Source organism: Triticum aestivum, chromosome 1B (assembly GCF_018294505.1).
Source record: "Triticum aestivum cultivar Chinese Spring chromosome 1B, IWGSC CS RefSeq v2.1, whole genome shotgun sequence".
Lineage (NCBI taxonomy): Eukaryota > Viridiplantae > Streptophyta > Magnoliopsida > Poales > Poaceae > Triticum > Triticum aestivum.
This window is the reverse complement of record NC_057795.1, coordinates 420,720,397-420,731,583: the sequence shown is the minus strand read 5'-3', so window position 1 is coordinate 420,731,583 and position 11,187 is coordinate 420,720,397. Positions and strand designations below refer to the sequence as shown.

At 47.0% G+C, this 11,187-nt stretch overlaps 1 protein-coding gene and 1 pseudogene across 1 annotated transcript; both read right to left on the bottom strand.

The window, feature by feature from the left end:
• Window positions 1–1,085: 1,085 nt before the first annotated feature.
• LOC123091998 (12-oxophytodienoate reductase 1-like) lies at window positions 1,086–2,813 on the bottom strand (annotated as a pseudogene).
• A 3,933-nt stretch (window positions 2,814–6,746) lies between these two features.
• On the bottom strand, window positions 6,747–10,632 carry LOC123091995 (uncharacterized). The gene is made up of 7 exons (XM_044513635.1): window positions 10,142–10,632; window positions 9,441–9,581; window positions 8,958–9,323; window positions 8,297–8,539; window positions 7,547–7,639; window positions 7,239–7,439; window positions 6,747–7,146 (listed from the first exon to the last, which is right to left on the bottom strand). The coding sequence occupies exons 1-7, from the start codon at window positions 10,472–10,474 to the stop codon at window positions 6,934–6,936; spliced, it is 1,590 nt and encodes a 529-aa protein (XP_044369570.1). The 5' UTR covers window positions 10,475–10,632; the 3' UTR covers window positions 6,747–6,933.
• Between the last annotated feature and the right edge of the window lie 555 nt (window positions 10,633–11,187).

The following is an 11,187-nucleotide window of genomic DNA, read 5'->3' as shown; positions in this document are numbered from 1 at the left end:
GAACAGCTCAGATACCTACGGATCACTAAAAATGACTCTGAAGCATTAAGTCATATCCGGATCAACTTCAGTCCTTTTGCACTCGATCCCCGATCCGTTCGGGGGCTAATGACGAGGACATGTACCTAGGGTAGGGTCCTAGACCTGACCTATATGCCCTACGCAAGGACACTACACAAGAGGCCAAGGCCTACAAAGATAGAAAGAAGATATCGAGTAGAATCATCACAGGGTGCAATCCACTCGATGGAAGATCCACTCGGATACCCCAATTCCACTCGACCGTCATTATTCACTCGGAAGACTAGAATTTACTCGAAGGTCAGAAGGCCTAGAGTCACCTCTGAATGGTAACGGTCGGGCATTCAGTCCGTAGCCTTAAAGTTCATTAAACACGGGTGTTACCAGTGATGTTCGTAACATTATTCTCTTATTGAACCCTTGTGTAACTGAGGACTGCAAGGGGTCGGCGCACTCTATATAAGCCATCCCTCCCCTTAGGCACAAGGCCCCGCACCCCATGTAACTCAACACTCCAATCAACAAAGCCTCCGAGGCACCGACACGTAGAGCTGTTACCTCCTCCGAAAGGGGCCTGAAGTCGTAAAACCAAGTGTACAACCTCGCCGTAGCTAGACTCTGCCCTCTCCTACGTACCCCCTATCTCTACTGTCAGATTTGTTCCCATGACAACAGGCGTAACACAGTTCCAGATAGATGCTCACATCACATTTAGCATTTAGGTAATCGTTTCGTCATGCAACAGTACAAATGATTGTAGTCACTCTTGAGAAAATAGTGATTGGTCTTGCTTTTAGAAATCTCTTCAACTCCACAAGGACGTTAGCGAGGCCGGAGACCTTGTCTGTCCCGTGTGTAAACAAGTTTTACCTCATGCATTATGTGTCACTTCTATGAGCACCCTTCTCAGCGAAATGAATTACGCATATGTAAATAAAGTCTTAATTCTCTTGTCACTCTTTTATTGAAACAAGATGGCAACTGAGCATCATAGATGTGTCATTTTATTTTATTTATGGCACAACCAAATTTCAGAAAAACTACAATGGATAATCGATGTCGATCTTTCTTTTTTTGTTTCTTCGATCATCCGATCTTTGCATGAAGCTGATTTATTAGTCGAGGAATGGATAATCGGTGTAGCCCCCGACAGGGTCAGAGGTATAGAATGTCATCCTGTCATAGTCATTAAGCGGCGCACTGAGCTCAAACCTCCGTGGTAGGTCTGGGTTTGCCAGGAACAACTGCCCATAAGCAACCAGGTCAGTGTACCCCTCGCGGACCACCTTGTTCCCCTCCTCCCGGTCGTACCCTCCGTTGGCGATGAAGGTGCCATTGAAGGCCTCCCTGAAGGGCAACAGACAATGCGGGACCTAGCGTCGGCCATCGACATGCGCCATCCTTGGCTCGATCATGTGGCAGTAGAGGATGCCATAGTCATTGAGCTTGTTGACGAGGTGGAGGGCGAGAGCCTGAGGGTCCGAGTCATGGCAGTCCATGTAGTCGGTGAAGGGAGACAGACGGATGCCCACGCGGTGGCCGCCCACCTCCCCGACGACGGCGTCCACCACCTCTAGCGCGAAGCGGCATCGGTTGTCGAGGCTGCCACCGTACTCGTCGGTGCGGTCGTTCGCGCTGTCCTTGAGGAACTGATCAATGATGTAGCTATAGGCGCCGTGGATCTCAACACCGTCGAACCCTACATGCATGCACACAGATCAGCCTAGGGTTGCTTGGACATAGTATGATTGATGAACTCTAGTAAGTAGTAGTACATGAATAACCAACAAAGTGAAGTAGTATTGGTAAGTAATAGGTACCAGCTGCGATGGCGTTCCTTGCAGCTTTTCTGAAGTCATCGACCACATTGGGTATCTCGTCCTTTGCGAGACTCCTCGGCGGCGCGAACTCCTCGAGACGACCATCGGCGCTCATCTGAGGACTAACCTGCTTGTCGGTGCTCGATATCGGCGCCTGCCCATTTGGTTGTAACTCTACATATTTTCGAACAATCAACAAAAAAAATCAAACATACTATTACAACCAAACATACTTGAAAAATCAGGAGGAGATAGTAGAGTCATTACTATAGTTTGAGACGCGTCCGGCGTGCCATATCTGGCAGAAGAAGAGTGCACCCTTGGCGTGCACGGCGTCGACCACGGGTTTCCACGCGTCGACCTGCTCCTCCGTCCATACGCCAGGGGCGTCCTTGTACCCCTGCGCCGTGTCCGACACTCCGGTCGCCTCCGCGATGAGCAGCCCGCCCTTGGTTGCCCGCTGCGCGTAGTACACCCTTGCGTGTGGCTGTGGCACGTTGCCGTAGGACCGTTGCCTCGTCAGTGGTGCCAGCACAACCCTGCACCAACACGGTATGGATGAACAAGGTTGCACGACTTTCAGCCGGGTGCATCCAAACCATGTCCCCATCAAGATTGACGGATTTTTCTTTTTTGCTGATATATCAATATTATTTCAAGCAGATTTGGTCAAAAAATTTAAAAATCAATTTAGGAAATTTTGCATGAAATTTGCAGACACATACAATTTGGTAATCCTCGTCGAAGCTCAATGAAATTTTCAGGGGGAAAAAATCCAGACGCATGTGCATGATCGATCTATCATCAGAATAACAAGAAAAAGACCCGCAAAAAAATGAAGAACAAGAAAAAGAAATTGAGCTACGATGGCATGAATGGAAACTGTGCTGGCTGGTTGCAATGCCTGTGCGAGAGGTCGAACTGGCCCATCTTGTGCGGCGTCAGGAGAGGAGGCGCCGGCGTGGACTCCATGGATTGATGGATATTGGTTCCTGTGGGCTGTGGCCGAGTGAATGATGTGTGATTGGCAGGTTGGTTTCGAGTGAGTGATGGAGTGCTGTGGAGGTACTCATTTTATAGAGCGGATGCGATCATACGAGGTACATATATATTAAGATAAGAATACGATGCGATGGTGCATGGAGGGACCCGGCCGGGCGTTAATTAAGCTAGGTGAAAGCTCCTTTCTGCGCCTGGGCCCCGGACGGCTGCTAAGCGCACTTTGTCTCGTCCCTTATATATAAACTAGAAGAACACACATGCGTTGCAACGGAGCCACATTAATTTTAAGAGTTCAATATCAATTATGTTAATATTACATTTAATATTCTCATACATATCAAGTGACATTGACGACCTTTTTACCATCAAATTCTCACACACACTCTCTCCCTCCCTCCTCCTCACTCTCTCTCCCCCTCTCCCTCTCTCTCTCTCTCTCTAACACACACACATATCCATCTTATTGGGTACGGGACCATAATCCATCTATTTCACACGCACACGCGCTAGTGCATAACAATATGGATTATAAAACAGGTTCAAGGTAGTAACAAGGATTCTTCTCATGCATTAATAAACAAATGTTCTGCACTGAAGACAAGATAATCAATTCCCAAAGTGCATCAGAGCATCACAGAACATTACTGGCAAGATAAATGCACGACGATACACCCGACTCATTTAATTAATATAATTAAATTATCAGTAAATTAGTCACCAAACTGCTCGGATGAACCGGAACAGAGCCAACATATATCATCCTAGACAAACGCAATATCAACCATTTACCTTGGTACTTTAGGGACCGACGGGAGGATGCATGTAGAAGCGCTTCTTGCCTGCGAATCCACAGTCAGAGAGAGAAATTGGAACCCATTCCCATCACCAACTGATAAAGAAAGCATGTAAGAAAATTGATATCGGGCCAACTTGGATCTTCGGTGATTGTCCGCCGGTATGGAGAATTTAGGAGGGTGGGTGCAGGGAGTGGCCTTTGTGGATGATGGATGGAGGCGCGGAGGGATGTGGTCACCGGAAGGTCGAAAGCGGAGAGGGTCGGGCACGTTAGGTGGAGCCGGTGATGCGCGACAACCGGAGGCGGCCCAATCGTGGGCGGCGAACCGACGATAGCCTCGGCCCATCTCTCGACGCAGCGAAGATAGAGAGGGCGGCACTGCCGGTGCTCGAGGCCGCCGCTCGGCACCATCTACATCGAGGGGAAAGAGATGCGAGAAAGCGATAGGGTGATGCGGGGCTAGGGATTGCGGAGGAGGGTGGGGGTGTGCGATTTGAATGGATGGTTCTGCCCACCGTTTTCTTGTACGTGGCGGTGGAGACGGCGGCATCCAGCCATGCAGGCGAGGGATGGGTCGAGCCAGGCACACGGCGAGGCGCAGTAGCAGAGGCGGGGGCGATTTTTTGCTACTGAGATGCAGGGTGTGGGATTGATCGTTCATGTTCTCTTTTCCTTTTTAACGGGAGATGGATGCGATTTTTTCACGAGGGGAAAGATGCGACCACGTACAGATTCCATAATAAATTAATTAGGTCCATAACGGGATTTCTTTATAATGCGTTAAGATTTACGTGTTAGTTTTCTTAATAAAGAAATGCACTGATGTAGGGATCGATTGATTCGGATAAGGAAAGATAGATTCGTGATATTTTGTAGGTTAGGAAATTAGTGGTTTGCAAGGAAAGAGTGGAGAGAAAAAGAACCAATGCGACCACGTATAGATTCCATAATAAATTAATTAGGTTCATAACGGGATTTATTTGCAATGCGTTAAGATTTACGTGTTAGTTTTCTTAATAAAGAAATGCACTGATGTAGGGCGCGATTGGTTCGGGTAAGGAAAGATAGATTCGTGATCTTTTGTATGTTAGGAAATTATTGGTTTGCAAGGAAAGAGTGGAGAGAAAAAGAACCAGTACGAGGGGGTGGTGGGAGGTGGGACGAATAAAAACCGGACGAAATTGGGAGGTGGGAGGGAGCGAGTAAAAACCGACGAAAAAAACCAACAAAATTGGGAGGTGGGAGAGAGGATGAAAAAAAACCAGGGGAGGTGGGAGGAAGACAAAAATAAACCGTACGAGGCTACCAACTGCTCCATTAGGAGTAGAGATTGTTTGTGAAAATAACATGCGACGACGACTTAGCGAGCGGATCCCCTTAAAAAAGACATAGCGAGCAGATTCCCTTAAAACTGGTAGAAATGGATACGATTGATGACATTGATAAATAGTGGTGAATGTTGGCGTAATTTACTATCGTCATGCATGGAAACGAATCATCAAGAAAAAGAATACTTCCTATTACTACACTCATAGGAAGCTTCCTAATCTCTGCTACCAAACAGTTTTTGCCCAAATAAAGAAGGAAAGTTATGGACGTGATTCGAAAGGAAACAAACGTTACGAAGATTAATTAATTTAGATTTGATCTTTAGAGATTCATTGTGATTGATTCTTTTACATAGAGACATTACTAAATAATTTGCGTCAGTATGGAAAGTTCTGATCCGTTCAGTTTTTTTTCGTTGTGTGAGAGGGTGAAGTGAAAATAAACCGATGAAGTGGGGGAGGCGACGAAAAAAATCTACGACAGTTAACCTACGAAAAAAACCCGGACGAAAGTGGTGGGACGAAAATTGACCGGCGAAGACTATCAACTGCTCCATTAGGAGTAGAGATTGGTTGGTTCGATTTTTTTTGCGTGGAGGGAACTACCTGGGAGGTGGGAGGGAGTACGAAAATAAACCGTCTCAGCTGAGCGGGAGGTGGGAGCAAGTACCAAAGAAGTACCAAAAAAGACCGGGTGAGGTGGGACGAAAATAAAACCCGAAACGCGACCTACCAACTGAGACATTAGGAGTAGAGATATTAACAAAAGTGCAGATCCTGTCCCACTCTTCACTTTTTGATAAAAAACTTCCGAATAGCAATCTTGGTGAGTGATCTCGACCGGGTTCGATCGGCATGGCGTGTCGTTCCTCCAGGAGTGGGTGCTGAGAGGAAGGATGGCAAACCTCCATTGTCAATCGGCCGGATCTGCATCGTCATTTGGATCAGAGCAGGGACGAAATCGAGATGGTAGAGGTTGAGGAATTTGTAGGACGTGAGGGTTTAGGGTGGGCATCACGAGAACTCACCCATATCTTGGGAGACGGCAGAGCCGAGGTGCAGTCGTGTTCGTGCTTCAGGGGCTGCCACGTGCTGTCCTCGCCGCCATCGCCTGTCGATGCCACTTCAGCGCCACGAGCATGGGACTGAGGGACGAAGGGAAGAGAAGGGAAGGAAGCGAGCTAATGACGTACCTATGTTTGGTATGTAATACCCTCCATTAAGAATAGATATTTTCTTAAAATCGATTATTTTGTTTTCTAATTAATGTGATTGAGCAATTTAAGGTAAGGTTAATTAATTTAGATTTGATATTTAAAGATTGATCGTGATTGATTCTTTCACATAAAGACATTACTAAAAATAATTTGCACCAGCATGGAAAGTTATGATCCGTTAAGATTTTTTTCGTGTGAGAGGGTGACGCGAAACTAAACCGGTGAGGTGGGGGAGGGACGAAAAAAAAACCAGCGAAATAAAACGCGTGGGAGGTGGGAGGAAGTATCAAAGAAGTATCAAAAAAGACCGGATGAGGTGGGACGAAAATAAAACCCGGAATGCGACCTACCAACTGAGACATTAAGAGTAGAGATCCTTAGTGCAAGATGACGCCGATGACGCACCTACCCACGCAGGAGAGCCGGATTCATGGGGAAGGAGACGAATGGAGGTGGCTGCTTTGCGTGCCTCTGGCTATCAGCAGCGCCCAAGTCCGGGCGGAGAAAATTAAAAACAAAACATCACATTTTGGGTTAGGTCATCATATAACTACCATCCGGGTTAAAAATTATAAAGAAAACCATCACAATTAGGGCAGGTGTGTAACATATTACAGTACTAGTACTTCTTTACATGTTGCTCGATGAGAGCGTACGATGCGGAGTAAAGCGTACGTCCTATTTGATTGCACAGGGCACAATAATGTAAAATCATCTTTCCTTTCGACGGAAGAATGATCGATCCATGATCAACAGCGCAGCGGCCTGTCGTAGGCGGGCGGCGAGGAGGGGCAGTTCTCGTTCATGTTGGCGTACGGCTGGATGGTGTTGTACTCCGGGAGCTCCATCTTGTACTCCCCGAGGATCTGGCAGAAGGGGAGCCCGTCCGCGTCGCCGTTGCACCACCCCGGCAGCCTCGTCCGGTTGTCCTCGAAGATCCTCAGCATGTACGCGTCCCGGATCTATAAGGGAAGAAGTAAAGCACTTGATCAGCCGAGATCAGGAGCAAACAAAGGGCAAGCAGCTTGACTGAAGCGGCCGGCACGGCACTCACGGTGAACTCCGTGACCTGGATGGACTCCGTGAAGGGAGCGAACACCCCGGCCGCCTTGAACATTGCCAGGATGAAGGCGACGCAGGTCGTTGACTTGCCGTCGCTGTACTCCCACTCGTCCTGCTCCGGTATGGTCAGCAGCTGGTTGAAAGACATGCCCCGTCGCTCCGTCTCGCTGATGATGCCATGGAGGTCAAGTTGCTACACGGACGGGATGAAGAACATCATCATCATATACTTGCTGTCAATTTCTCAGTCCTCGGTTCCAATATGAAGTGAAGTTTATTGCAAGATATAGTTATAACAACCTCGGTCCCAAGTCGCTTATTAAGAGCCTCGTTCCACATGTTGGAAGCATAGTGTGGTTGTAATCTGGTCCACATCGACATAGCAGCCATTACCTGAAAACAGAATGTATAAGATGAACAGACGAAACCAACATGACAGAAGCCTTAACATATGGAATCAACTGCTCTACAACAACAACAAAGCCTTTAGTCCAAAACAAGTCGGGGTAGGCTAGAGGTGAAACCCATAAGATCTCGCGACCAACTCATGGTTCTAGCACATGGAATCAACTGCTCTAACAGAACTATTATCACCAAGTATAATAAACATATAAAACCATACAGATAATTTTTAAAGTTATGAAGGTAATTTTAGCCTAGCCTGAACTAGTTTAGGAGGACCTGTACAGCCGTAGCTTACAGCATCTGCTGTTTACAGCACCTCACTATTTCCCTGTCAGATTTTCAGCGCCGCAAAGTTACTCGGAAGCTTAGAAATTTTATTATCTACCTCTATGTATTACTGTTATGCATAATAGAACTGGAACCAACATAGAATGCACATAGCACTTTTAAGACTCAAGATACCTACTTTCTAGAGTTACTCTTATACATCGTGAAGTCCCTCGAGAAAATGTTAGTGCAAAATACCCACATGAAGGAAGATAAGACAGCAAGAAGCTCCAAAAGGCAGCAAGAATTTTCAACTTGATAAGAAACTTAAAAACTGAAACAATTATGCGAACGGACTGGAGAGCAATGGAGATATACCAGGTTAGCATCGAGTGGTGGAGGATAATTTTCCGACATTGTATCAATCCAACTAAATATCATATTATGATAGCCATAGGGTTTTCCATACATGCTTCGGGCGAATTCCCATGCAGCACTTTCATTGAATCTGGCCCTCACGACAGGGTGCAAAGGCAGCAATGCTACCTGTGGATTTGAGTCATCTTTGAGTGCCACTCCCCACCATTCATCCCATGGAACTATAGCAATGACTTCTTCACCCTATGATGGTACCACATAAAGCCCAACATAAGTATGCAATAATGCAAACGCTTGCCAATGTTCACAAACAATTCATAGACTGGACCCAACGTCAAAATTTCTTTTTTGAAAGGAACCAACCTCAAACTTGCTGAGGCCTAAGATTACAAAAAAAAAATCATATATAACAGGCACCTTACTGCAACCAAAAGACAAATAGCAAATATACCGAAAGGAAAAATCAGTTCTTTGTTCCAGTGGATAACATATGACTTTTCGCCTATGCTCTTATTGCAAAAAACGGAAATGATGAAAACGAGAAAGTTAAGTTGTTCATATCTTGCAGTAAAAAATTTCCTCATTTTTTTATCTCTTTTAAATTTAATCTTGTAATCACATCTAGTGACTAGTTTTTCGAACAAGAGATTGCATGTAGTACCTTTTTATTTTCGTAACCTGATTCTGCAACCCAGAGAGTGCCATTCTCATCTTTCAAGCAAACCGCGGTATGCCCAGCAAACGCACCAGTCACCCATTTCTCCAATGTCTGAAACCCACCCCATCGCCCTCGAATCTTGGAAAGAGCCAAGAAATCACCAGAGTTCACATCCTCTTTACGTATGTTGGCAGCCCAAGGCTGAGAACGCTTCTCAAATGAAGCCCCCATGTGCTTCTGAAGAAATGCCAAGTTGGCGTCCTGTCCCCAAATGGTGTTCGAAAACAGCGGAATCACATCGATCAGAGATAACAGTGTCCCGAGCATTCCGGATGGCATGAGAAAAATGGCGACCCCATGCAGCTTCACCTAGTCACAGGTTGATCCGGAGATGCCGATTGTTAGAATTATTAAAGCAAAACTAACAAGTGGCCATGTAAAGGAGGAGAAATCTGAAAACAACCTACGTAGAGAGACGGGACGTACATATTCCATTTCTCCTGCTTCTTCCCATGATTTGATCTCGAAGGTGTGTTGATGTGCTCTGGTGTAGTAATCCCACCCTATCCTGTACGGTGTGGCAAATACATACAGGTCCATGCATGTCCAGCTCTGAGCCGAAGCAGTCTATATAGACCCACAGGAAATATTTCGTCAGGCAAAACTCTTCATATTTAAGGGACTATGGTTCAGTAAATGAGAGCAAAAACATACTGTATGAACCATGCATGCCTCTAATTGTCCATTACATTGACAGATTCGCATGAAGGTGCTCGCTCGCAATTTGGCGTTGTTATTGATTGGAATAATTGCAACTTGTCACTAACGAATGATATAACCCGTGGGTATCCTATTAGCATTCCCTAACGTGCGAGTTTTTCTGTCTTCTTATAGAATTATTACTTTTAGTTTTCGTGCGAATCAACTTCCTTTTCTATTTTTAGCCCTTGTCCTATGTCTCGTTTGGATCACATTCACATGAAGACAATTTGCTAGCTACCAGTAATATTTTTAGTAATGCGAACCAAATACTGGGAATCCTATGCGAAATTAAGAAGCTGAGATGCATGTACGGTGAAATCAAACAGAACTTGTTATTACAACATCAAAGTCGAAGTTAATCAAAAGGCAATTTGAACCCGCAAAAAATAATTCAAAAGGCAATTTGGAGGGCAATGTAAGGGCACCTTGAGGCGTAGGACGGCGCCGCCAAGGCCGGCGGCCGTGCCGTTGCTTCCACGAGGACCGGGCGTGAGGCTCAGAACCGCCTCGTTCTCCGCGAAGCACGCGCCGCGCCAGGCGGCCGCGGGGCCGCCGGGCGCCGCGAAGGCGACGAAGGTCGGGAGGAGGTCAACGGCGCTGTGTATGGTGTCGCCCATGAGCGACCACGCTAGCCGGCGCGGCAGAAGGTCGCTTGCCGCGGCATGGCATCGCGGCGGGGCCAGGAAAAGGTGGAGGACGGCGAGGAGGATGGGCACGGCGAGGCGTCGCTGCCGCGGCTTGGGCGCCGACGCCGCCATCGCCCGCGTGCCGCGGTGGCCGCGCTGCGGCACCACCTATCTACGCGCCCGCGGCCCGCCCGTGACTGGAGCTCCGTGAGCGTCAGGCCATTTGCTGCTCTGCCGAGTCTTCGGCTCAGTGGTTTGTTTGCTTGCTTGGTCTTGTGCCTCGTGAATGGCCGCGTCGTGACGAACGTTTTCTTTTCTTCCCTTTTTCTTTCCACCGCCGCCAGCGTACAGAGGGCGACCGGGCGCACGGGAATTTTGGATCGCCCGAGGTTTGATCCATGCAGCGCCGCCGGCGGGGGGCGAGAACTCAAGCTAATTGTGGCCCGCTGAGCAGTGGGTCCGGACACACAACTTATAACGGACCTCGTGAAAATGACAACGTTCTTTGCACTCACGGGAGTGGTTTTTCCTACCATGCACATGCATGGATCCACCGTCCGTCATTGCTTTGAGATCCGTGCTACATTTTTGGTTGTTGATGAATTTTGTCTTGTTTTAGAGTATATGTACTCCCTCCATCTCAAAATAAATGCCTTGGGCTTAGTTGAGACGCTTATTTTAAGACGGAGGGAATAATATTTTTATTGTGTTCTTTTTTCTTATTTCCAAGTGTGTCATTATCCTTCGTTGTATTTTTTGGCGCCCCTTTCCCAACAAGGGTCAACATTTGTCGAAGCCAACAAAGACGACTACCCATACATAGTTCTCTGTATAGCTAATCAAGC

Coding starts and splice junctions, on each gene's coding strand:
- LOC123091995 (XM_044513635.1), bottom strand. CDS start 10,474: ATGGCGGCGTCGGCGCCCAAGCCGCGGCAGCGACGCCTCGCCGTGCCC. Junction 9,324..9,440: donor AAGCAGGAGAAATGGAATAT/GTACGTCCCGTC, acceptor ACCTGTGACTAG/GTGAAGCTGCATGGGGTCGC. Junction 7,640..8,296: donor CACCACTCGATGCTAACCTG/GTATATCTCCAT, acceptor TTCTGTTTTCAG/GTAATGGCTGCTATGTCGAT.